This window comes from Archocentrus centrarchus, chromosome 11, assembly GCF_007364275.1.
Source record: "Archocentrus centrarchus isolate MPI-CPG fArcCen1 chromosome 11, fArcCen1, whole genome shotgun sequence".
NCBI lineage: Eukaryota > Metazoa > Chordata > Actinopteri > Cichliformes > Cichlidae > Archocentrus > Archocentrus centrarchus.
Genome location: NC_044356.1, coordinates 7,699,876 through 7,727,741, shown reverse-complemented (window position 1 = coordinate 7,727,741; position 27,866 = coordinate 7,699,876). Strand labels below are relative to the sequence as shown.

The following is a 27,866-nucleotide window of genomic DNA, read 5'->3' as shown; positions in this document are numbered from 1 at the left end:
ATGGCTGCTGTGGACACTAAAGGAACCATGAAGGACTTCTGCAGCCCAGCCTGTTTGTGCTCTTTCAAGTATAACTCTGCATCCACCAAAACACCAAAGTCAGTCTGCAACATGTGCGACAACTTCTGCAATGTAAGCAATTTTTTTCCCCATAACTTTACTAAATTTGTTAAATATCTTCCCATACCTGCTTCTGCTTTTTGTTATTCATTTGTTTATTTGGTGTTAAGGTTTTAATTTTTCTTTCTTATAGTTTTTTTTAATCTGATGATTTGTTGCCTGTTATTGCAAAGGCACATTCATAGTTTCTAATCTAAGAGCTCTGCTGTATTTGTCCACTTTGTTGTGCATTATGTTTTTATTATCCTGTTTTATGGCATTTCATTAATATTAATAACTAAATAAAAACCTTCAAAGCTTCAGAGTTGCTGAAATGTCGTATTTAATGTTTTCCTGGTTGTGAATTTCCTCTCACCCTCATCTTACTTCTGCAGGGTGATCACACGGCCTCAAAACATCATCCTGGCTCCGGTGGATCATTTGGGAACTATGAAGGAGCTGTGCAGCAATGCGTGTCTCTCCTCTGTCACATCCAAGATGAAGAAGGCTGCCAGAAAACTGCCGCCACAGGAGGGCTCGAGTTCACCGTGCAGGATGTGTGGCAGACACAGTTCTGTAAGGAAAAGGAAAATTACTGTTATGGATCAGGGATTGTAACACACTGATCACTACGTTTTTAAGGCGACACTGGAGGCGATTATTTGTGACAATAATAAAACTGCAGCATATCGTCATCCCTTTGATTTAAAATGTGTTGTAGTTATCACATGTATACTATGTGTTTATATTAGGGGTGGGACTTGATTAAAAAAATTAATCGAATTAATTACAAGCTTTGTAATTAATTAATCGAAATTAATCGCATTTTAATCGCATTTCAATATTTAACATGATAAATATCAATTTAAGTTTAGTTGATGAATGAATCAATATACATAAGCTTAAACTTCAAGATTTTGTTTATTTTCCCACCAGTCTACTACACAGACCAACGAAGGGTGGAAGTGCTCCTGTGATAAACTCCTGAAATTAACTGGATATCATAACTGGATAGTTTTATTCAACATTAATGTCTCACTTGTTATAATGGAAATTAATCATTCGCTCAGCTGTATTCCTTGATGTTGAAATGTGTTATGCTTGTTTTAACAAGCATGCAACATCATGCATCATCTCACTGTTCTGGTTCTGACAGGAGGACTTGAAGATTGGGTCGGTTTTCTCTTTGACTGGAGAATCCAAACCCGCAGAGCCCTCTCTCACCAGCATGGATTTGCCTGCTTCCTGCTCCGCCTGCAAAAAGGCCCTGATAGATGGAGAAACTGTTTACCAGAGGAAAAACCACACGGGCATCTTCTGCTCCACTTCCTGCCTTCTGAGATTTTACCAGAAGAAAGCAGCTGGGAGGACGTGCCATTTCTGTCTGCAGTGAGTCTCAGGCTTTAAACTTATCTGTCCTTCAGCTCCGTTCATCTTCATCCAAACTCATCCCTCCTTGTTCTCTCAGGGTGATTGCACCACCTCAGAACGCCATCCAGGCCGTGGTGGATGATGAGGGGACAAAGAATGATTTCTGTGGCCATACCTGCCTCTCCTCCTTCAACTACAAGAGACACGTCTCCGTCAAAATACCCGTGCTTCCCGTCTCATCGCATTCACAGTGCAGCATGTGCAGCAGATACTGCATCGTAAGAGACGAGGTTTAAATTTAGCTTATTCATTAGCTGGATTTATACGAGCTAAATGAGCTGTTATCTTCCTGTAGAGCAAGCACGAGATCACACAAGACGATGTCATCCACAAGATCTGCAGCGAGCCGTGTTTCCTGCGGTTCTGCAGCATGAACAACATCGTCGTCTGTGCGAACTGTCACTCACACAGCAAAACGCCGCTCACGCTCAAGGTGGAGGAGGGCAGCCGCAAACTCTGCAGTGCAGAGTGTCTGGCACAGTTGAAGCAGGTTAGAAAGATAAAGTGTTCCTCCTGTCCTGTTACACTGCTGGATACTTTATATTAAACATAATGTTTCAAATGATGAGGTCAGTGCGAGTGATTGTTGGCTGTGTGTGAATCAAGAAAAGAGGATCTCCTCACACCACAGACGTGCACAGACCACAGAGGTGAAACAAGCTGAATTCAGACCTCTTTGATTTTTATGATCGTACAGAAAATAAAACCATCACAGCCATGCAGAATGTGCCACAGCACGATTCCTGCATCCGACATGGTTGAAAACAAGAACAGTGAAAACGAGGTGGAGCTCTTCTGCAGCAGAGGCTGCATGACGGCGTTCAAGATCCAGGCGGTCAGCACCTCGGGTACTCTGATTACTTTCTTCTTCTGTTTCCCTTTATTTTGTTCTTTTTGGGTCTCAAAAGGTTCAAACTTTGATTGTTTCAAATAATTCTTGTTTTTGAAGCCTGAAGAAAAAAAACTGTTTTTAACTAGTAAACAGACTTCACCCCCCCCCCCCCCCCCCCAAACAGGTGCCTCTCTGAATTGTGACCACTGTGGTACGACTGCAGTCCCAGCTTGTCACCTCTCCATGTCAGATGCCTCCATCAGAAATTTCTGCACGCTGAAGTGTGCCATGACCTTCAAGGTAACGTCTAATTAGTGCTATTAAAACAAAGCCACCTAAAGGAGCCATACTTTCTTTACAACCTGCTCGAGTCTCCAAGTGTTGTACCAAATGTTTTACAGTATTTATTTATACCTATTTTTTTTCTTTCCTGTTCGACAGGAGAGCCAGAATCAGTCCGGATTCGCTGATAAAACTCAAACCGATCTCCTCAAACCGCCACCGAAGTTGCTTTGCGCCCAGTGTCAACGCAACATATTAACCACACCCAAAGTCATCCAGAGACAGGTGCTCTTTTTATGTGGTTTAAACTGAAGGCTGTTCAATGTTTTCTAAGAAAGCTTTTGAGCTAACAGCTAACAGTTCCTCTTATCAGGAACTGTTAGCTGAGGGGGGAGCTGGGTCAGCTCCACAGTGACCCGAGCCCACTCGCCACCGCGGTCAAGTGAGCCGTCAATTCTGAGCCGCGGTCAAGCCAGCCGCAGATCAGCCGCCGCTTAAATTTTCTTGCGCTTCTACCCTAAGCTTTATGGTAATGCTCGTCTTTCGTTGCCAATTTCTGTACAGCGGAACAAAAATAACCTGTAGTTGCTTTTGATTAATATATGTGTTCGCGTTCTGTAAAACACTATGACATATAACAATCACATTTATTAAATTATGGATTTTAAGACAAAGTTGTGGTGTGTGTGTGTGTGTTTTGGCGAAATTAAGAGAAGTACAGCCCCAGAAGTCCTTTTTTTTTTTTCCCTCGGCAAAGATGTGTTCCTTTAGTCGTGTGAAACTTGATTTCATTACAGATTTATTCAAGTCTTCCTCATGGCCTGCACAGCTGATTTTGCAGAAATCTGCGACAGGCTCCAGCCTGACAACCCTCCACCCGCGACGCTTAACCCAATAAGCGCAATAGGATGGAAGGATGGATGGATGGATGGATGTGGCTAATATTCATGCAGAAAATCACGAGAAACAATCCCAGGCTCAAGTTAAAGGACTGTACAATTGTAATTATAAATTGACAATTCTGAGCGTATTTAATGAACTCAGTCCAGTGTGGTTGTATTTTTTATAAGTCCATTAAAGCTTATCATTGATAGCTGACATTTTTTGTATATTCAGCTTCTGCCTTATCCACTCTACCTGGGTGTGAAATTTCATCTAAGGCTAGTTAAGGATGTCATGGTCCTGGGCCGTCTGCCCAGCATTTTGTGTTTAGTTCTGTCTTCCCTGAGTTTTGTTGTTTTTCAGTTGTTTTGATACGCTTGTTCCCTTTGTCTCTGTCTCCCCTGCTCCATGGTCTTGTCTGTTTTGTCCTGATGTCTTGTCCCTGACCTCCTGTGTTTTCATGTTGAGTTATTTCTAGTGTTGTGACTTGTCTGCGTCTCTGCCCCGTGTCTGTGTGCCAGTTCCCCGTATGTAGTCTGCGTGCACCTTGGTTAGTCACTTCCTGTATTATTTTGACAGTCTTGTGTTCCCTGTGCTTTGTGTCTAGTTTTGCTAACCCCTGTTATTAGTTTCATTTGCTTCACCTGTTGCTCCCTGCTGTTTCCTCTTGCCCTGATTACCTGCTGTGTATTTAAGCCCTCAGTGTTCATCTGTTTCTTGTCGCGTCGTCTTCAGTGTTACCTCGCTGTGTGTCTCCCTGCTCCTCCTCAGGTTTTTGTTTAGTTCCTTCCCAGTATAGGTTTGTTTTGTATTTTTCCAATAAATCCTGTTTTTTTGAGTCTGCATCCTGGGGTCCAATTCTGCCTGCCACACACACACGCCATGACAGAACGACGCGACCATTTCAAAGACCCCGCGGACTCAGACCTGCGTGAACGGCAGCTAGCTGTGCAAGCTCACCTGCAGGAAGTGGTGAGGAGGAAGCCGTGGCTGGCTCCCGAGTATGAGGGACAGCTCCGCCGCTCTCACCGCGCTTGGGGAGACTCCAGCTGGGTTAAAGGGTCTCCGCGTCAGAGCTTGCCGCTCTCTCCACCTCCACCTCCGCCGCCACAGCCCTGTTCATCAGCCGCACTGCAGCAACCGCCCGATACCACTGCCCCACCTCTGCCCCAGCCTTTAGGGATTAAGCTGGGCGGGTTCTCCCTGGCATCAGATTCGCCCCCGCCCGAACCTTTCGGGAAAAGGCTGGGCGGGCTCACTTCCTCATCAGACAGTCCTTTGCCTGCTGCTTCTCTTGCCAGCTCTGCTTCCCTTCCTCTCCCTAAGACGCGGAAGCAGCGCTCGCGATTCAGGAAGAGGAGCACGGAGCCAGCAACCCATGACAAGAAGCAGGAATCAGTCACTGTGAGTCCTGAGGATCTTTGTTCTGCTTCTCTGACTGTTCTTAAAACACCACAGACTCTGAATCCCAAATCACCAATTCACATAAGCTGTCCTTCTGCAGTACTGAACAATGTCGAGAATGCTATTGCTGAACTAGCCCCTGGAATAACCGCTCTACCCACTTCCATGCACAAAGTGAGAGGGATGTCCTGTATTGACTCTGCCAGCCCTCCAATGGATCCTGCAGATGCTTCCGTCTTCTTGGACCGGGAACTTGGGCCAGAGGTTCGAAGATTCTTCAGAATCTCCTCCCGGATTTATAACTGTACTGACTCGAAAGCCTTTTCCATTGGATTTTCTGCTGTGCTCAGTCTCTTTAGACACCCACCCTCGCTTATTGCTGTCACCCACTATTGCCGGCTGGATGGCTTCTGCTGTTCGTGTGGAGGCACAGATTAGAGCACTGAACTCTCTGTCTTCAGCATCACCAGCAGCAGCACCACAGTTACCCACGCCGCCTGCACCACAGACCACTGTAGCAGCCTCCGAGCCACAGCAGTCAGAGCCCCCAGTGTTAGCTGCAGCAGCTCCCCAGTCACTCCCGTCTCAGCCAGCCCTGTATTTTCCTCTCAGCCAGCAGCAGCTCCAGCCCCCATAGCTTCAGCCCCTGTTCAGTCCCAGCCAGCTCTCGCAGCTCGCCCAGTGTCAGCTTCCCCAGTGCCAGCGCCCCGGTCCCTGCAGTCAGTTCAGTCTCCTCAGTCCCCTCATCTTCAGTCTCCTCAGTCCCTCATCTTCAGTCTCCTCAGTCCCCTCATCTTCAGTCTCCTCAGTCCCCTCATCCTCAGTCTCCTCAGTCCCCTCATCCTCAGTCTCCTCAGTCCCCTCATCCTCAGTCTCCTCAGTCCCCTCATCCTCAGTCTCCTCAGTCCCCTCATCCTCAGTCTCCTCAGTCCCCTCATCCTCAGTCTCCTCAGTCCCCTCATCCTCAGTCTCCTCAGTCCCTCATCCTCAGTCTCCTCAGTCCCTTCATCTTCAGTTTCTAGTCGCAGTCTCCTCGGTTTCCTCCGTGCCCTCAGGTCCCCGTAGTCCCTCAGGTCCCCGTAGTCCCTTACTCTACTTCACTTCTGGTCCCTCAGTCCCTCAGGTCCCCGTAGTCCCTTACTCTACTTCCACTTCTGGTCCCTCAGTCCCTCAGGTCCCCGTAGTCCTTACTCTACTTCAACTTCTGGTCCCTCAGTCCCTCAGGTCCCCGTAGTCCCTTCAGCTCTCCCTAGCGCCCGGCCTGCTTCCACGCGGCCAGTCCGTCTCCCGGCCTGCTTCCACGCGGCCAGTCGTCTCCCGGCCTGCTTCCACGCGGCCAGTCGTCTCCCGGCCTGCTTCCACGCGGCCAGTCGTCTCCCGGCCTGCTTCCACGCGGCCAGTCGTCTCCCGGCCTGCTTCCACGCGGCCAGTCGTCTCCCGGCCTGCTTCCACGCGGCCCCTAGTGCTAGTTCCCTTAGCTTCAGTCCCTTCAGTTTTGGTCCCCTTAGTCTCCCCGGTCCCTCAGGTTCCCTTTGTTCCCTCCTCTGGTCCCTCAGCTCCTTTAGTTGTGGTTCCCCCTGCAGCCTCAGTCCCAGTCTCCTCTGCTCCTGCTCCCCCGACTCCGGTTTCCCCGCAGTTAGCTTCAGTCCCCTTACCTCTTCCGCAGTCAGCTCCCTCAGTGTCAGCTTCCCCGTCCTCAGCTTCCACACTCCTAGCTCCCTCCGTGTCAGCTCCCTCAGTGTCAGCCTTAGTTCCCCCAGCTCCCTTAGTCTCTCAGGTCCCCTTAGTCTCCTTAATTCCCTCCTGTGCTTCCATTCCTGGTCCCTCGTTCCCCCTAGTTCCCTCAGCCTCCCTGCAGTCAGAGTCCATAGCGTCAGCTCCCTCGCCCTCCATAGCGTCAGCTCCCTCGCCCTCCATAGCGTCAGCTCCCTCGCCCTCCATAGCGTCAGCTCCCTCGCCCTCCATAGCGTCAGCTTCCACGCACCCACCATCACATGCACCTGGTCCATCCCCCAAGCAGCCCCAGCTGCTCAGTGAAGTAGCTGTGTGCCCTACACCGCAGACCCAGCCTGCACATGCGGAGCCTCACCTTGTAGGCCCCGTTCAGCCCAAGGGTCCGGCTCAGTCGGAGCCGTGTTTGAAGCCCAAGGGTTACGCTCAGTTGGAGCGTCGGGCTCGGTTCGAGCCTCCTGCCTCGTCTCGCCGCCGCCGCCGCCTGGAGCGCGGTCGGCCCTCAGTCCTCGTCTCCTCGCCGCCGCCGCCGCCTGGAGCGCGGTCGGCCCTCAGTCTCGTCTCCTCGCCGCCGCCGCCGCCTGGAGCGCGGTCGGCCCCCAGTCTCGTCTCCTCGCCGCCGCCGCTGGAGCCGCGGTCGGCCCCCAGTCTCGTCTCCTCGCCGCCGCCGCTGGAGCCGCGGTCGGCCCCCAGTCTCGTCTCCTCGCCGCCGCCGCTGGAGCCGCGGTCGGCCCCCAGTCTCGTCTCCTCGCCGCCGCCGCTGGAGCCGCGGTCGGCCCCCAGTCTCGTCTCCTCGCCGCCGCCGCTGGAGCCGCGGTCGGCCCCCAGTCTCGTCTCCTCGCCGCCGCCGCTGGAGCCGCGGTCGGCCCCCAGCCTCGTCTCCTCGCCGCCGCCGCTGGAGCCGCGGTCGGCCCCCAGTCTCGTCTCCTCGCCGCCGCCGCTGGAGCCGCGGTCGGCCCCCAGCCTCGTCTCCTCGCCGCCGCCGCTGGAGCCGCGGTCGGCCCCCAGTCTCGACTCCTCGTCGCCGCCGCTGGAGCCGCGGTCGCCCGCCTGAGAGGTTTGGACTCTGCTTTTTGGCCCCTTGGCCTGGACGGCCCCCTGAACTATGGACTGTTTGTTCCCCCTGGCCGTTGCTCTTTTTGTTTCTGTTTTTGTCATAGCTCCTGAACTGTTCCTTGTTTTGACCCCCTGTTTTGGACATTGGAGCTCTCCGGCCTTGTGCCGTCGCTTTTTGTTTCATCCAGTTGTTTTTTTTTTCTCATTCCTGTGTTTTGTCCCTGTTTTTGGACTTTGTCCCGGCCTTGTGCCCCTGCTGTTTTTGTTCTGACATTGTGATTTTTGATGTTTTGCTCCCTGCCTTTGTTGCTCCCTGCCTGGTTTTGTTTTTGTTCCGGTCCCTCCGTCCTGGTCCCCCGCCTCCCTCCCTGGTCTGGTTTTGTTTCCTGTTTTGGCCGTCGGGTGCCGGCCTTTGAGGGGGGGGGTGCTGTCATGGTCCTGGGCCGTCTGCCCAGCATTTTGTGTTTAGTTCTGTCTTCCCTGAGTTTTGTTGTTTTGATACGCTTGTTCCCTTTGTCTCTGTCTCCCCTGCTCCATGGTCTTGTCTGTTTTGTCCTGATGTCTTGTCCCTGACCTCCTGTGTTTTCATGTTGAGTTATTCCTAGTGTTGTGACTTGTCTGCGTCTCTGCCCCGTGTCTGTGTGCCAGTTCCCCGTATGTAGTCTGCGTGCACCTTGGTTAGTCACTTCCTGTATTATTTTGACAGTCTTGTGTTCCCTGTGCTTTGTGTCTAGTTTTGCTAACCCCTGTTATTAGTTTCATTTGCTTCACCTGTTGCTCCCTGCTGTTTCCTCTTGCCCTGATTACCTGCTGTGTATTTAAGCCCTCAGTGTTCATCTGTTGTCGCGTCGTCTTCAGTGTTCCCTCGCTGTGTGTCTCCCTGCTCCTCCTCAGGTTTTTGTTTAGTTCCTTCCCAGTATAGGTTTGTTTTGTATTTTTCCAATAAATCCTGTTTTTTTGAGTCTGCATCCTGGGGTCCAATTCTGCCTGCCACACACACACGCCATGACAAAGGACTCCACTTAAATTACATAACAAATCTGCACAAAATTCACCAAGGTTTGTTAAATATGGAAAATATCAAAATAAATAAATTCATAAAAAATCAGTATAGGAAGCTGACGCAGAAATCTCAACAGATTATCAGTCTGCCTGACCCCCTCTGCATGTGGACCCAGTTTCATCACAAATAACTGCAGGAATCCACAGTAATCAAGCGACAAATACACTCATATTCACCCAGGTCCATGTAATATGGAAAATATTTTAAAAAATTCATAAAAAATCAGCATAGGAAGCTGACGTGGAAATCTCAACAGATTATCACTCTGCCTGACCCCCTCTGCATGTGGACCCAGTTTCATCACAAATAACTGCAGGAATCCACAGTAATCAGGCGACAAATACACTCATTTTCACCCAGGTCCATTTAATATGGAAAATATCAAAATTAAAAAATTCATAAAAAATCAGCATAGGAAGCTGACGTGGAAATCTCAACAGATTATCACTCTGCCTGACCCCCTCTGCATGTGGACCCGGTTTCATCACAAATAACTGTAGGAATCCACCGTAATCAGGCGACAAATCCACTCATATTCACCCAGGTCCATGTAATATGGAAAATATATTAAATTCATGAAAAATCAGCATAGGAAGCTGACGAGGAAATCTCAACAGATTATCACTCTGCCTGACCCCCTCTGCATGTGGACCCGGTTTCATCACAAATAACTGCAGGAATCCACCGTAATCAGGGGACAAATACACTCATATTCACCCAGGTCCATGTAATATGGAAAATATATTAAAAAATTCATAAAAAATCAGCATAGGAAGCTGATGCAGAAATCTCAACAGATTATCACTCTGCCTGACCCCCTCTGCATGTGGACCCGGTTTCATCACAAATAACTGCAGGAATCCACAGTAATCAGGGGACAAATACACTCATATTCACCCAGGTCCATGTAATATGGAAAATATATTAAAAAATTCATAAAAAATCAGCATAGGAAGCTGACGAAGAAATCTCAACAGATTATCAGTCTGCTTGACCCCCTCTGCATGTGGACCCAGTTTCATCACAAATAACTGCAGGAATCCACAGTAATCAGGCAACAAATACACTCATATTCACCCAGGTCCATGTAATATGGAAAATATATTAAAAAATTCATAAAAAATCAGCATAGGAAGCTGACGTGGAAATCTCAACAGATTATCACTCTGCCTGACCCCAACACATTCTGATTCTGATTCTAACACTAACCAAAAATAATGGAGTTGAATCTTTTATGTCTTTTGTTCCTTGTTTATTAAAAGTCTATGACCTGATGACTGCTGAGAGGATTGCAGCTATATACTTTCTGAGGGGTCTGTGGATACCTTTCTAGGTGCGTCCCTGCCCCTGCGCCACCCCCCTAAAACTCATCTGCACTCGCGCTCACACACACACACACAGACACACACACACATACAGCCTCTTAAGGCTTACTGTGTTCATGTGTGAGGATTTGTATAGACTTTTCTTAAATAGAAATTGACATAGATGCTTCATTTCAATTGCTGTCCTGGCCTTCAATGTCAAGTGACTGCTTTTGTGTGTGTGTGTGTGTGTGTGTGTGTGTGTGTGTGTGTGTGTGTGTGTGTGTGTGTGTGTGTGTGTGTGTGTGTGTGTTGGGGGGGTGGGGGGACAGGAGGAGGGGAGGTGAAGGACCAAAGGAGCGCCTAATCAGCTTCATGCCTCTTTTATTGATCATACCATATGCACAGCTGTTAAATACCGAAAATGCCGACTGGAGACACAATTTGCCCTCATCGCTTTGGTGCACTCCCTTGTGTGTGACGTCCCTATGATTGCATGTAATGCATACCCACTTTTTGCGCTAAGACTTTCCTTGAGGTGTTTTTTTTTTCTTTTAATTTTTTTTTATGTCAAGTCAAGTCAAGTTTGTTCATATAACAAATTTAAAACAACAACATTAATCAAAGTGCTGCACATTTCAATGTACAGCCCCAGGAACTACACTCTAATAAACACAACATCCATGGACAACAAATAATCAAAAATATATATATATATTTTTTTAAATACCAAAAAATGGATTGGTCTACATGGATGGTCCACTGCAGCCAAATGCCAAGAAAAACAGATGTGTTTCCAGTAAAGATTAAAATGTGTGTATCGTCTGAGCTGTGCAGATATGGATATGTATATTGTTCCATAGTATTTGTGCTGCTGCTGCTGCAAAAGCTAGATCTCCTCTCTGTTTTAATCTAGTTTTAGGCCTCTGTATGAGCAGCTGGTTAGATGACCTCAAAGCTCTTACAGGGGTGTCACTGTGAAGCACCTTAAACACATACAAAGGTGCCAGGCTGTGTATACCTTTGAAAGTATGCAATAACATATATTTTTACATGGACATGGAGTCTGTGAATGGATGACAGGCCTATGGTAATGTGTTCATGCTTTGTATACCAGTCACTAGGCATTAATTTACTGGTAAATTTCCATACTCCTATTACAGTATACCAATGTGTTTTGGTTATTTCACCGTATTTGTTTTTAAAATTTGCTTTTACTTATTTGCATATATATTATTATGATATATTTATTTCACTGTTTTATCTCAAGGGTTTCAAATATTTTTTTTTGGATTACATTTTCCTCTTTTTACTCCTAAAGTCAAAACTATATGAGTGGTCCTTGTTGCCTGCTCAGATGTCCAGGTGTACGGACAGAGGTACGATGGGAGGGTGTAGTCAAGGGATGCATATGTATTTTTACTGTGTGCGTGCACCACTTTCTGTTGTATACTTGTTTTTTGAAAAGTACTGTGATTTTTTTTTTATATTGGTTGCTTCACCGATTTCCATAACTATCAATAATCAAAATATTACCATTAGACACACAGTTTTGCATAGCAATGTATAAAGTACTTTGTTAATGTATAAAGCTAGTATGGTAAATAATAATTTCAACTGTAACAATAGTCAGTGATAACAGAACTTTCCTTAAATATTTCAATTTTAAAGCTAAGTATTGTTTTAAATTAATCTATGTGAAGTATAATGAATATGTCATGACCAGGTTTGTTTTTACGTAAAGTGTCCAGTGACATCATGTGACCACTTACTTTGTAGCTAGTTCCCGCCTCTGGGGCATTGACTGATTGGCAATTAATTACGGTGGCAGTGAGATGCATGCACGAAATTTACAACGTACAGAATTTTAATGTAACTAGGTAAGTTTGTAAACCACAAGACTGTTCAAAAAATTGTCCTTCAGCAACAGTCATGGCCAGCACAAAAGACAGATAAGGTAAGCAATGAATGTTATATGATTATGTATTAGCGTTTGTATCGTTTTAGGAACAAACAGCCCAGTGACGTACGTTGAGGTTTCTGACGGGTGAGGCACTGTCTGGAATCAGATGTTCACATATATGAACCCAAAATAGAATCTTATATTTCTATTTAAATTAAGTTACGAATTAATTGTGCTTTAATGTACTACATACTGTTCAACAATGATGGCAAGAAAAAATATTTAATAAGGTTAGACTTTTTTCTTTGTTGGGGGGTGGGCTCTCTTTGTAAAGACATTTAAAAAACAAGTATTATCTCAACTTTATTTGAAGATTAAGTGAATGCGCCTATCTTTCTCACTGTGATGCATGCACTGCAAAATACTGGTCCCCATCGGTGCGGCAGGGTACTTTATGCCTCCCCCTGTGTATTTTCACCGTGCATTTATGACCCATCACAAAGAATAAACATGTCACACACCTTCATTCAGTATATTAGCCAGACTGTGGAACATCAGCATGTGCAGCACAAGTGACATTAAACGTGGATATTGGCGTAATAAAGATAGACAGCAATGGGCATTCGCCAGCCGCCTGCTTCATTTACTGTATGTGACACAGCGCCACCAGAGGTGAGCCACAGTACTGCACTGGCTCACCCTGCATTTCTTTCATGTATTTCAACAGGCGATGCGTAAATTCCACTATTTTGACCATTACAGTGTTGAAATAAATCAGAACACAGTTTTATAAAACAGTCAAGCATTCAAATGTATTTTGTATTATCACTGTTAGTATTTTACTAGTCATGATGGCACTGCCTCACCTGCCTGCCCTGACTGCACGTCACTGAAACAGCCATGTATATACACATAGTTTTTTTTAGTTTAAAGATATCTAATTACATGAATAGACTACTCTTACTATGTAGGCAAAGTTCCTAATAATTAGCTTGCATGGGTATTGTTGGAATAGAGCAATGGCTAGTGTATGTTCCGTATGTGTCCCCCACGCACACTCCATAGATCATGAAAAAAATCTGAAATTGTATTAGGAGAAATGTATAATAAAAAAAAATGGTATGGAAATAGCACAATAGGTTGTATGGTGTTGTAAATATATTTAGGGGATTTACACATACAAATGATTGTTTTTTCATAATATTTCTTATTATTGCAGGACCTCCATGTTTTCCATATTTGGAAAGGCAAGTTATATCCCAGTATTAACATTAAAAGAAGTACTATACATTAAGTGTACTTATACAATTATATAGTGCAGAAAATGAATACAATAATACACAATGATGTGTGACTTAATTGTGTATGTTTTATTTTGGTCTTGTTTTTACAGGCTCGTAAAATTAGCCTTAAACACGAAGACATACTGCAAACAATAGAGACTTTCATAGCCCCAGGTGTGAACATAAAGAAATATAGTGTTCATAGAGAAAGTGTATTCTGGGCCAATGTCTGTAAAGACTTGGGAGTGCCAAATAATTGTCAAAATCGGAAGAAAATTTCTTTTGTGGCTCTGCAGTATCATAAGGTAAGTGCTCTTTTCATTTTAATATATGCAAGAATGTATTAAAAAAAATTAGAAGGTTTTCACATACATGAACTATATATATATATATATATATATATATATATATATATATATATATATATATATATATATATATATTATTCACTTCACTGTATGATTTACAATCAAGTAATTACTCCTTAACTAACAGAGGATTCAGGTGATCCAAACAGAAGTTGAGGGCCACACCTATGCAGAAAAGAGCCCTTCTCTGGTGTGTATGGTTTAATATAATGGGAAATATTCAGTCTTTTTTGTCATTCAGTTGGCATGTCAATCACCCATTCTCATGGCCATTATCTTTTTTCTACTCTTTTAAAATTTTAAATTGTAAACACTCAGGAGGAAGTTGATGACGCTGATTTTAAGGTGTCTGCACCTTCCAAAGAGGACGCCCTGTATTCCTCCCAACAGGTTGGATTTTCTGTATTCTATTATTTTTGGTGTACGCACTGATGTATTCAGAAATTATGCTTTTTTTAATAACATGATGGATCTCATCTTTGAAGGACGTTTTGGAAGACAGTGCAAGCAATGGGACTGTCCAAAGTGTTTCAGTTCCAGCGGAAAACCCACAAACTGCAGTTTCTCCATCACAATCTGCATCATCTATTGAAAAGGCAAACAAATAAAAAATGAAAATCAAAGTTTAATTTAATTTCAAGACATGGTATTCTGAAGTAATTGTACATATATTGTGTTACAGGACAGGAATAGCAATTCTTCAACCATAAAAACTGACAGTAGCAATGGTGAAGAGGATTTTTTCAGATGCTCTGTACCACAGCAACCATGCTTTTTTTTATTGAACAAAAAGACTGGGAGGACCTTAAAAAAACACAGAAAGGGAGGCTTTTCCAAAGTCTGGAATGGACTAATGTTATATCCAAAGGTATACAGACAGTTCATCCGTTCTGCAGCTTTGGATTTAAGAGGCACAGGGTGAAAACCATTCATTCCAGGAGTATGGCCCCTGTGTTCTCCTGTATGGCATATTGCCTTTTTGACAATTGTCCTGTGACTGTGAATGTGGAGGTCCAAGATGAGAAAACATTGCAGGCCAAACTTGTTTTTGACGGAGGCGAAGTGTGCCATAGCACTAAAGAAATCAAGACAAGACCAGTGCGTGCTAAGTCCAGAAAGCTGATAGCGGACAAACTTGAAAATAAATTACCAAGAAGTATGTACTTAGAGTCTCTTCAGGACATCCAAGAAAAAGTATTCGAGTCAGGTTGCAGGGATGAGGCACCATCGAAAGATGTGCTTAAAACCATTTCATGGTCACAAAGACAACAAAAGAGACATCATTCAAATGAGATGGCCAGTCTGCAACTTTTGATTGACAGACAGCAAGGCCTGGAAAATGAAGTCCTGCAAAGAGTCCTAATGCATCCTAAAGGGATAATGTTGTGGTCCAAAAAAACACTTGCAGTATTCTACCAGAGATGCAAGGAGGACATTGTTTATTTTGATGCCACTGGAAGCATTATCCGTAAAGACAGTGCTTCCAGTGCGCCATACTATGTCTATGAAGTAATAGTCCGGAATCCATGCATAGGATCATCGCCACTACCAATAGCAACCTATGTAACTTGTGACCACACCACAGCCTCAGTAACATACTTTCTACAAGCTCTGCAAACAGAACTGAAACGGATGTATGGCAAACGTGCAGACCGAAGGCCAGTGATGATGATATGCGATGGATCACTTGTACTTTTGCAGTCACTGTCAGTGACATTCTGCAGAGCCACTTTGGAGGAACTTCTGGAAAAGTACTTCAAAGTAATCACTGGACAGATTGGTACAGACAAGTTTGATCTACCCATTCTGCACCGATGCTTAAGCCACATCATGAAAAATGCAAAGGATCTTTGCAAAAAGAGGTATGTCTGTTTCAGCCTTCTTTGTGTTTGTAGGTTTTATTTAAATTTTTATGATTTGTACATATTGTTTGTAAAACAATATGTACAATATCTTTTTTTGTGATTCTGCAACTGTTCATGAGTGTCAGTTTCTGTTTTAATTATCCAACTGTTTTAATGTGTTATATGTCTCACTTCATAAACTGGATTTCTGTTCATTTTCAAGCATACTTTTTAATGCCTAAGACTATTACTACAGTGAAATAGTGTTATTTTGTATCTTGTTGACAGTTCTTCATGTCTGCTAGGTGATGTTGTTTTCCTTATTTCTTTTGTTATTCTGATTTAAGATCCTTCACGTTTACATTTTATAGGTTTATTACAGCGATCTTAAATTTATTATTGTTTGAGCACTTCCCCAAAATAGATTTTTCTTAAAGGCAATTTTTGGCACAGTTCTTCAATGTGTCATGCTGCATCTCTGTTTAAATTTACTTGGTTTTCCAGTGCCTGTGAAACATTTATTTAGCACAGTTTGCCGCATCTGTCGATTCTGTTTTTTTGGTGGCCATTCTGCATTATGAATTTTAGTTTTTTTGTTTATCTTGCTAGTGATTTTCAAAATAGATAAAAGTAAGTAAAATTTATGTATGAATTTAATTAACAATATCTATATGTTTTTTTTTTTTTTTTTAAATGTTTGTAGCATTCCAAAATATTACAAATTTGGGATGCACATCATCGGACTCTTGGCATGTTCATCTACACTGACAGACATGGACAATGTCATTCAAAGTGCATCAGTTGTATTTCAAAGCCCATGCAGTGGACCGGGAGTGGCAAAACACCTCAGAAACCTAAAAATTCTCATGCGTCAGAGGGGGACTGTTGATGTGGATGACTCAAACATCATTGCAGAGGACTATAAGGTAATTATGAAATAATTATTTGTCCATGATTATGATTGGGGCTAGGTTAATTGGTCACTCTAAATTGCCCAATGGTGTGAATGTGAGTGTGGATGGTTGTCTGTCTCTCTGTGTTGGCCCTGCGACAGGTTGGCGACCTGTACAGGTTGTACCCTGCCTCTTGCCCTATGTCAGCTTTGATAGGCTCCAGCCCGCCCCCACCCCCCCGTGACCGTGAACAGGATAAACAGAAGTGAATGGATGGATGCATGTGCACAGGGAAAGTCACCTTCACTTAGCTTCTGAATGTGTTACAATAAGGAAGTCATTATAGAGACACACCCAGTAATGCCATATATTCAGATAAATGAATTTGAAAGAAAAGTTTATCTAAATAAACTGAAATTTGACATTGCATTTCTTGTTTGTTTCATCACATATACAGATCCAGTGTGACAGCTGTTCCAGGTGGTTTCACATAGAGTGCCTCCAGATGAATACAGAGCAGTTTCAGAAAGCAGAGGCTGGCGAATGGGACTGCTCTCTGTGTGAATAGTAACAACTTCTTAGAGAGTTAGAGGATTTGTTTTTCTGTATTTAGAAAATGTAGAAAAGGTAAGACATAAAAGTTTCTGTGAAAATGTTTACAATTATTATTACTGTCAGGATTTTTGAGTATTTTGAATACTGGTTTCTATTACTGTTAATATCTGTATATAACTACAAAAAATGTTTATCACACATTGGAAGAAATATTATTTATTTCAATTATGAGGAATTAAAATGTTGGAATAATTGAACACTTACTGTTCAAAATATTTTCATTAAGTGTTCTACATTGAGCCTTAAATTGTGTTTGTTAGGTTTCACTTTTATATTGGACATTTTTAGAGGAAATTTTTTATTAAAGTTAAGTGAAAAAAATGTGTTTATCTTTTGATATTATTCCAATGTACTTTAAAATAATGAAGTTATGCTTTTGAATAGGCAATGGCTGTATTTTCTCAATTAAGTGTTGCATGAACAGAGAGTTAGATGTTAGATTCAACTCATTGTGCACGCAAGGCACACAAGGAAATAATCATTCCAGATCACTCATGCAGAGACGAGCTTCTGCAGTCATGCAGCCAGAGACCGGCGCTAGCGTTATGCTATGTGGTTTAAGTGTCTTGCCCATGAACACAACCCAGCGCAGAGACAGTTGCTCGAACCGGCAATCCTCAGCATGCAAGGCGAGCACCTAGCCACTGCGCCACTGTCACAAATTATCTAATCTTTGCAATACCGCTATCCATCATTCCATCCATCCATTCTCTTTTGCTTATCCTGTTCAGATTCGAAGGGGGGCTGGAGCTTATCCCAGCTACATACGGCAAGAGACAGGGTACATCCTTTACAGGTTGCCAGCCTGTCACAGGGATAACACAGACAGATATCAGTATTTTATTTTAATTAGTGAGATAATAAACTGAGTTGTGCTATTAAATAAAGGTCCTCTGAGTTACTCACTTGTCTACGCAGGTCACACCAATGGAGAGCTTCATATACTTTACAGTTTTTAAAAAATAATTTTAAACATTGAGAATATAAAAAGCAAAAACCAAAGGTAATTATGGGAAAAAAGGCGTTCAACCTTTCACTTGAATTAAGAAAATTAAAAACAAAATGTCATGTAGCTACAGTTTAGCATACTGTGATGTGAGCACGATTGCAACATCTGTTATCAGGTAATATGTACTGGAAGTGGTTTGAAATGAAACTAAGAGCCAGAGTGGGAATCTGTTGAGATTTCCACGTCAGCTTCCTATGCTGATTTTTTATGAATTTTTTTATTTTGATATTTTCGATATTACATGGACCTGGGTGAAAATGAGTGGATTTGTCACCTGATATGTGTGGATTCCTGCAGTTATTTGTGATGAAACTGGGTCCACATGCAGAGGGGGTCAGGCAGAGTGATAATCTGTTGAGATTTCCTCGTCAGCTTCCTATGCTGATTTTTTATGAATTTTTTAATTTTGATATTTTCCATATTAAATGGACCTGGGTGAAAATGAGTGTATTTGTCGCCTGATTACTGTGGATTCCTGCAGTTATTTGTGATGAAACTGGGTCCACATGCAGAGGGGGTCAGGCAGAGTGATAATCTGTTGAGATTTCCACGTCAGCTTCCTATGCTGATTTTTTATGAATTTTTTAATATATTTTCCATATTACATGGACCTGGGTGAATATGAGTGGATTTGTCACCTGATTACTGTGGATTCCTGCAGTTATTTGTGATGAAACTGGGTCCACATGCAGAGGGGGTCAGGCAGAGTGATAATCTGTTGAGATTTCCACGTCAGCTTCCTATGCTGATTTTTTATGAATATTTTATGATATTTTCGATATTAAATGGACCTGGATGAATATGAGTGGATTTGTCACCTGATATGTGTGGATTCCTGCAGTTATTTGTGATGAAACTGGGTCCACATGCAGAGGGGGTCAGGCAGAGTGATAATCTGTTGAGATTTCCTCGTCAGCTTCCTATGCTGATTTTTTATGAATTTTTTAATTTTGATATTTTCCATATTAAATGGACCTGGGTGAAAATGAGTGTATTTGTCGCCGGATTACTGTGGATTCCTGCAGTTATTTGTGATGAAACTGGGTCCACATGCAGAGGGGGTCAGGCAGAGTGATAATCTGTTGAGATTTCCACGTCAGCTTCCTATGCTGATTTTTTATGAATTTTTTAATATATTTTCCATATTACATGGACCTGGGTGAATATGAGTGGATTTGTCACCTGATTACTGTGGATTCCTGCAGTTATTTGTGATGAAACTGGGTCCACATGCAGAGGGGGTCAGGCAGAGTGATAATCTGTTGAGATTTCCACGTCAGCTTCCTATGCTGATTTTTTATGAATATTTTCTGATATTTTCCATATTAAATGGACCTGGATGAATATGAGTGGATTTATCACCTGATTTGTGTGGATTCCTGCAGTTATTTGTGATGAAACCGGGTCCACATGCAGAGGGGGTCAGGCAGAGTGATAATCTGTTGAGATTTCCACGTCAGCTTCCTATGCTGATTTTTTATGAATTTTTTAAAATATTTTCGATATTACATGGACCTGGGTGAATATGAGTGGATTTGTCACCTGATATGTGTGGATTCCTGCAGTTATTTGTGATGAAACTGGGTCCACATGCAGAGGGGGTCAGGCAGAGTGATAATCTGTTGAGATTTCCTCGTCAGCTTCCTATGCTGATTTTTTATGAATTTTTTAATTTTGATATTTTCCATATTAAATGGACCTGGGTGAAAATGAGTGTATTTGTCGCCTGATTACTGTGGATTCCTGCAGTTATTTGTGATGAAACTGGGTCCACATGCAGAGGGGGTCAGCCAGAGTGATAATCTGTTGAGATTTCCTCGTCAGCTTCCTATGCTGATTTTTTATGAATTTTTTAATATATTTTCCATATTACATGGACCTGGGTGAATATGAGTGGATTTGTCACCTGATATGTGTGGATTCCTGCAGTTATTTGTGATGAAACTGGGTCCACATGCAGAGGGGGTCAGGCAGAGTGATAATCTGTTGAGATTTCCACGTCAGCTTCCTATGCTGATTTTTTATGAATTTTTTTATTTTGATATTTTCGATATTACATGGACCTGGGTGAATATGAGTGTATTTGTCGCCTGATTACTGTGGATTCCTGCAGTTATTTGTGATGAAACTGGGTCCACATGCAGAGGGGGTCAGGCAGAGTGATAATCTGTTGAGATTTCCTCGTCAGCTTCCTATGCTGATTTTTTATGAATTTTTTAATATATTTTCGATATTACATGGACCTGGGTGAATATGAGTGGATTTGTCACCTGATATGTGTGGATTCCTGCAGTTATTTGTGATGAAACTGGGTCCACATGCAGAGGGGGTCAGGCAGAGTGATAATCTGTTGAGATTTCCACGTCAGCTTCCTATGCTGATTTTTTATGAATTTTTTAAAATATTTTCCATATTACATGGACCTGGGTGAATATGAGTGTATTTGTCTCCTGATATGTGTGGATTCCTGCAGTTATTTGTGATGAAACTGGGTCCACATGCAGAGGGGGTCAGGCAGACTGATAATCTGTTGAGATTTCTGCGTCAGCTTCCTATACTGATTTTTTATGAATTTATTTATTTTGATATTTTCCATATTTAACAAACCTTGGTGAATTTTGTGCAGATTTGTTATGTAATTTAAGTGGAGTCCTTAACTAGCCTTAGATGAAATTTCACACCCAGGTAGAGTGGATAAGGCAGAAGCTGAATATACAAAAAATGTCAGCTATCAATGATAAGCTTTAATGGACTTATAAAAAATACAACCACACTGGACTGAGTTCATTAAATACGCTCAGAATTGTCAATTTATAATTACAATTGTACAGTCCTTTAACTTGAGCCTGGGATTGTTTCTCGTGATTTTCTGCATGAATATTAGCCACATCCATCCATCCATCCATCCTTCCATCCTATTGCGCTTATTGGGTTAAGCGTCGCGGGTGGAGGGTTGTCAGGCTGGAGCCTGTCGCAGATTTCTGCAAAATCAGCTGTGCAGGCCATGAGGAAGACTTGAATAAATCTGTAATGAAATCAAGTTTCACACGACTAAAGGAACACATCTTTGCCGAGGGAAAAAAAAAAAAAGGACTTCTGGGGCTGTACTTCTCTTAATTTCGCCAAAACACACACACACACACCACAACTTTGTCTTAAAATCCATAATTTAATAAATGTGATTGTTATATGTCATAGTGTTTTACAGAACGCGAACACATATATTAAACAAAAGCAACTACAGGTTATTTTTGTTCCGCTGTACAGAAATTGGCAACGAAAGACGAGCATTACCATAAAGCTTAGGGTAGAAGCGCAAGAAAATTTAAGCGGCGGCTGATCTGCGGCTGGCTTGACCGCGGCTCAGAATTGACGGCTCACTTGACCGCGGTCACTCGCCTCCGCTGGCTCCCTTTTTGTGTTCACTATGTTACCATCTTTTTTGAAATGGCAGCACCTTTGATGGCTGCGCGGCAGACCCTTATCTCCCCTGTTTGTTTGATTTGTTTGTCTTTTCTTGGATCGATGTTCTGGAACATAATTTCGTTGTATGACATAAAATGACAATAAATTCTTCTGATTCCCATTTAAACCTGTGAGCTGACACCTGTGTATATGTGCAGGAAAACATTTATTTTGCCTGCAGCGTGGCCTGTTTTCAAGAATTTAAGAGGGTCAGCGGTGTCACAGCCACGTGTGAATACTGCAGGAATGAAAGAATCATCAAAGACGTCAAGAGAATCAGCAGCAAAGACTGCTGCTTCTGCAGTGACGGTAAGGAGGGCATGTGGAGCTTGTACAGCATGTTTATAGTCCATTTAACATGATTGTGATATTTACAGAAAGCTCACCTTTCTCTCCTCACAGCCTGCAAGACACTCTTCTGTCAAGAGCTGGAAGGGAAGTGGGGTAAACACTGTCGCTCGTGTGCTTACTGCCTCTCGATATCCAAGACTCTGGTGACGGCACCGGGCGACGACGGCGACATCGAGTTCTGCTCTGCAGCCTGCTGCTCGAAGCACAAGATGCTCCTCAGCCATGTAAGCAGAGGCGGAGGCTCACACACTGCTCAGCCTGCAGGTGGAGCACCTCCTGCTACAGAGAATTTGTAGAAAGAAAATGTGTGTGTGCTAAAACCTCCAAGGATTGTTTAGCACACTGCAAATTTTATATACAGCAGCCAGAGTTCCTAAGACACACACTTTTCTTACATTTAATAGATAAAATAATTAATTACCATAATGATTAGCTCCCTGCCTGTCTCTAAATACTGTAAGCCCGCCTTTAGTGCTTCCTACACCTTTACTCTTCTTCTTTCAGGTGGCAAAATGTGACGCCTGCAGCCACAAAGGGAAACTAAAGCAGAGGCTTCCATTGCTGGGAGAGGTCAAATACTTCTGTGGCATGAAGTGTCTCCTGCACTTCTGCAGTAACAAGGTTCAGATGCTCGATGGAGGTATGCTCGTTTGCTGCGTCATTATGATTATGAGAATCAAACCAGGCGTGTGCTGGATTTAACTTTGACCTTCTCCAGCCTTTAAGCAGCTAACACAAGTTAGGATCTCATTAAGTTTCTGCTGGTGAAGCAGCAGCTCACACTGGAATTCAGTTGAGGTCGTTGGTTGAGGGATCTGACTAGGATGCATAGGTGAGGTGTTTAAGGCACATCCTACTGGGACGAGGCCCTGAGGCAGACCCAGGAGACAGTGGACAGGTCACATGTCTCGGCGGGCTTCAGAATGCTTCGGTGTACCTGGAAGAGCTGGAGGAGGCGTCTGGGGAGAGGGAGGTCTGGATGAGCGGGGCTCTGCATCAGGAATGTTATAGTTATGAGGTCAGTTACTAATAGCACTGACTGGCTCTCCTCCTCTTCCTGCCCACAGTGTCTTCAGCTCCTGGATCACCAGCAGAGTCCGCTCCTGTTATTGGGAACGTTATCTCTCTGGCTGATGCTTTGGCCCGGCAGCGCAGCACCTCAGCAGCTTCTCCACAGCTTGGTACACACTCAGTTTATTAACACACATTATTACATTAACACTTTGTAACTGCACACTCACACTTTTGTCCACAGGCTCCATCACTGACATCCAAGCAAAGGTCATTGGACATGTAAGTCTCCACAGATATTCCATTTGAATCAGAGTGCTTCTATATAAACTCACAGTTTAACCTGAATTATGAAAACCTGACGGTCTGTGTTAGAAGTGCAGCCGTGCTGTCTCTCTCATTTTGATGTGACTGTAGTTGAAGGTGTTTCAATGACCTGTCGGTTCTTCAGGTCAGTGTACAGACCGTCCCGAAGGAGCTGAAGAACAAGTCGATCACCTGCACTCCGCTGGTCCATAACAAAGGGGTCTCCTGTACAGAGCAGAGTCTGAGAACAGAGCCACAGAAAGGTGAAGCACACCTGCTCAGACAAATGAGCCTTTATTTTGTGATGGAAGAGAGGTGTAAGCTAACCTTAGTGCATCCTGGAGTTTATCAGCAAACGTCTGCAGTAAAATCTGAACATCTTCCATCTTTTCAGAGTAAAGTTTTGGTGTTGACTCAGTTTTTCTGATGTTAGCAGACAGCTGTGATCCCACAGTCGTGGTCCTGCCTGTCCCAGTGCCCGTTTACGTTCCTGTTCCCATGAACATGTACAGCCAGTACGCTCCACAGCCGCTGGGCCTGCCCTTACCGGTACCTAAAACACCTCTGACCCCTTTGACCCTAAACACATATCAGACCTCCACTGTAAGAGAAACGCTGTCATTCTTCAAATGTACAGATTAGCTTAAATGTTGCTGTGGTTTAGATTATTAAACAGATTATTGAAACAACCACATTAATCATCTGCTGAGTTTAACCTTTTTAAATGAGTCCTGATATCAGCAGCAGAGTCTTAAACCTGTGTTCCCCTCAGCTGCCTGTGCTTGTGGTCCTCCCACATGGATCTGAGCCGACAGTGAAATCCATAAAAGAGAGTTTGCAACCTGAACAGCTGGAGGGAGAGCTCAACATGAGGCCTGAGACCGAGCAGAGGGACACGGAGGAGAGAGAGGATGGACAGGAGGAGGAACAAGGGACAGAAGAAGAAGAGAGAGCAGAACCTTCATCCCCAAAGGGTAACAAATGCTTTTAATCACATCAAATAGTTACACAGTTATATTTTTGATCAAACAAACTGAAGCTGCTTTTCTCAATATCACAACAACCATGTCTGCTCCCTCTGCTTGTATCATTGCTTCAGTATCATCAGCCCTCGACATGGATGTCTCAGTCAGTCTGTTACAAAGTTCTTATGTCACCAGAGAGGCTGATTGGGGTCATTTCCTGTATAATTATTTGTGGCATGGATTTTCCATCCTGATTGGTGCACACATTTGTTTTATAAAGACAAAACTCTCCGGTATAGAAACATTGTTTCTCCCTCCTGGTTTTGTCCTGAATTCATCCTCATTATTTTCAGACCACACCAGCAGCTGCAGCAACGACTCGCATACAGACGATCAGGCCGAGGACTTCTTTAACACCAGCGTCGGTCTGCTGCGTCAGCCGCAAGACCACAAAACCTCGCCTCCAGTCTCAGGTGAGGACATGCCCAGCAGTCCTCGTTCTGACCTCTCACCTCTTTCAGCTCTGGGGATAAGAGAGACTCCCCAGAGGTCGCCCGTCCCTCCTCCTGATCCTCCCTTGGACAAAGACAGGAACAAGGTAACAAAGCAGATGAGAAGTGGCAGGTTAGACTCTATCTGCTGCTTCTTTTTGGTGTCCTGACTCTTCTTTGTGTCTCAGGATTGTGAGCTGGAGCAGCTTTCAGAGAAAGCAGAGGAGACGACGCCTGAAACCACGAGGTCTGAGGTCACGTCTGCAAAGAAAAACACCCTGAAGAGTCAGTGTGGAGTCGATGCCTGGAAGAGGTGGATCAGATGGAGAGGGTCACACACCAGCCTGGACTCTGTTTCCTGTATGTTTTTTCTTTCTTTGTCTCCAAGCTTTGTTTTTCCCTTTGAATCAAACTCAGAATTCAGGTGGAACAAAAATATATGATGGTGATGCACAGTTTCCTGCCTCGTTCATGGATACAGGAATGTTTGACTGCTTGTAGCGTCTTTGTAAGTTTTACATGTTGGTCTAATTTCACCTGGCTGGATCTCTGTCACCTCAGTGTTTGTGGAGGCTCAGTCTGACCTTCAGTGTGTAGAGACCATTCAGTCAAAGACGTCCTCCCTTTCCTGTGAGAAACTCCCGACTGAAGGAACAGATGAAGCACAGATGTAGCTTCATTATGAGCATTGATTTCCACCCCTGGGATGGTTATGGGGGCAGATGGATGAGATTTGAGTGTAACTTTATTACTTTTTGTATTCTGTCTCATGAAGTCATTGATGTCAAAGCTAACGCACTAAAATTGATCACTCTGTCCGTCTGTTAGCTCATGCTGTGACACTGAAGGAAGACCTCCTTCGCTGCTCTGCGGCTGAACTGAGCGACTGCCTCTGTTGCTTCATCAGGGAGGTGAAGCAATCGGACGGAGAGCCGTACTCCCCCGACAGGCTGCTCTACCTCTGCCTCAGCATTCAGCTGGTAAGACCACAAATAACAGTTTATATATTTATAAAGGGGCACAAAATGCTTTAAATATTAATATTTGGGATATTTTATAAGTTACTGAACTACATGTCAAATGATCATCAAATGCTTGGATGCTGCACTCACACCGGCTTATTTCTCAGCCAACAACAAGATTCAAAGTAGTGTTTATTACCATCCAGCAAGCCTGTGAGGGTCCTGAGGGGCTCCAGGGACTCGGTGCTGCTGTTGGTGGAACTTTGCTGCGATGCTTTGGGTCCACTTGTCTTCTCAGAGGGACGTTTGACTGCAAATCAGTGCAAAGTTGTTCTATGGTCAACAACTTTATTTGTCATTCCAAGTATATTAAAATACCAAACTGTTCCTCACAGACACCTGCACGCCCTCCAGTTTGACCTTCAGTTTGGGGTGTGTGTATGAATGAGTGTGTGTTTATGAATGAGTGTGTCTGCACCAGCATCAAAACACCACATGAGGGCGTCTCTTCTCTGAGAGAGGTGCATCCATGCTGTTCTGCTGGTCCAGCAGTTTTTCTTTTAATCTGTCACCTGCCTGTGGATCATCGTCACATCCTGTGTTCAGTATTTAATGAGTCATATTTGTTTTTGTAGCATCTGTTTCAGAACGGCCGGCTGGAGAACATCTTCAGTGATCTGATCTATCACAGGTTTTCCTCAGAGTTCACTAAGATCCTCAAACAGTTCAAACCTGCAGCCACAGCTGGCGGTAAGTTCTCCTAAACATCTGTCTGTGAGTCTCTGAGCAGGTCCTTCAGCTCGCTGCTGTGTTCTGCAGGTTGGACCCCCTCCTGTGTGGAGGAGGACTTTCTGTGGGACTGTAAACAGCTGGGGGCGTACGCCCCCGTCGTCCTCCTCAACACGCTGCTCTTCTTCTTCTGCAAGTGCTTTGGCTTCACCACGGTGGAGCAGCACCGCCAGCTGTCCTTCGCACACGTCACACTCTGCAGCAGAACCAGCAAGAACAACAGCAAGACCACCTTCCTGCGCTTCCACCCGCCCAGTCCTGCAAACCAGGAAGAGTCCGGTACCAACACGGTCCTTTATTCCATTTTTACTTTATTTAAGTTGTGTTTGTGACTCTTGTGTGTTCTTCAGACACGTACGGCGTCCTGGCAAAGAAACGCAAGAAAAATGAGTCTGAAGAGGATTTCCTAGAGATGGTGGAGAACCTGGAGAACCCTCTCCGATGTCCAGTCAGACTCTACGAGTTCTACCTTTCCAAGTGGTGGGTGTTTCTGTTTGGGGATTTCTGCTTTTTTAGTTGAGCTGTTTTCCTCTGTCAGCTGTTTTTATTCTTCTATGTTGGGATTTTGAAGTCAGAGAATCTAAAATAGTTTGTTCTGATGTCGGTTTCTGTTCTCTTTTATTAACTTTCTTCAGTGCCTCAGTTTTCTGCTCTCATTAGTGTTTCTGACACCTTTCAGCACATTAGGACAGAGCTTAGTTTATAGTTATAAGTGGCTGTTATTTGTATATTCACCAAAAATCCCCCTGTACCCATTCATTCATTCATTCATTCATTCATTCATTCTTGTCCCCATGTTTCAGTCCGGGGTTGGTGAGGCAGCGCAGCGATCTGTTCTACCTGCAGCCCGATCGAAGCTGCGTTCCCAGCAGCCCTCTGTGGTTCCTGCCCGCCCCCCTCAATGACACCACCATGGAAGCTGTGATGATGCGAATCCTCGCTGTCCGAGAGCTGCAGGGGGGGTGCAGAGGGGGTGCAGGTACGGCCCCGCGAGCACCGGATGACCCATCATTCACACTCAATCAGGACGACTCGCAGTGATTTTTATTTATTTAAATGCACTTTTTGAAGGACTTTTTAAAGATGTGCATCAAGATTCATTAAAAATCTATAAACAGTGTAAAAACATGAGGAGGATTCATTCCATGAAAGATAAACGAGTGTTTAAAACACTCAAAAACGGAGCTGAGAGAGAATCAAGCTGGACCCAGATTCAGCAGCTGTCCACAACATGAATGTAAATAAATAATAAGAGTTTCATCATGCATACTCAGTAAGTCGCCTCTTTATCAGCAGTCTGCCTTCAATTGTTCCTGATTTCAGTCAGCAGGCTTCTGTGGTACAAGAACCTCCCAGCAGTATGAGATGTGAGCACAGCAGAGAGCTGAAGCACAGCTGTGCAGATGTTCCTGTCTTTATTCGTTCCACATCAGGTCATCAACCACGTGTTGTGTTTTTGTGCCGCTGAAGGTCAGAGTTCAGAGTTGGTCTGATTGTTTTAGGCTTGAAGTCGAGTCTTTATTTTTG

At 43.9% G+C, this 27,866-nt stretch overlaps 1 protein-coding gene across 1 annotated transcript; it reads left to right on the top strand.

Annotated features, from left to right (window-relative positions):
* Positions 1-27,866, top strand: LOC115788215 (zinc finger MYM-type protein 4-like). The gene is made up of 23 exons (XM_030741163.1): positions 1-98; positions 495-675; positions 1,256-1,488; positions 1,568-1,748; positions 1,826-2,020; positions 2,228-2,378; positions 2,547-2,662; positions 2,804-2,929; positions 21,623-21,773; positions 21,867-22,039; positions 22,320-22,455; positions 22,883-22,996; positions 23,071-23,108; positions 23,278-23,395; positions 23,569-23,681; positions 23,905-24,106; positions 24,451-24,695; positions 24,777-24,948; positions 25,417-25,568; positions 26,186-26,300; positions 26,370-26,618; positions 26,690-26,819; positions 27,143-27,866. The coding sequence occupies exons 1-23, from the start codon at positions 1-3 to the stop codon at positions 27,378-27,380; spliced, it is 3,627 nt and encodes a 1,208-aa protein (XP_030597023.1). The 3' UTR covers positions 27,381-27,866.

Bases quoted from the DNA above. Each gene is read 5' to 3' on its own strand.
- LOC115788215 (XM_030741163.1), top strand. From the start codon at position 1: ATGGCTGCTGTGGACACTAAAGGAACCATGAAGGACTTCTGCAGCCCA. The intron at 2,021-2,227 runs GTTAGAAAGATA...ATGATCGTACAG, and splicing joins GTCTGGCACAGTTGAAGCAG to AAAATAAAACCATCACAGCC. The intron at 2,930-21,622 runs GTGCTCTTTTTA...GTATATGTGCAG, and splicing joins CCAAAGTCATCCAGAGACAG to GAAAACATTTATTTTGCCTG.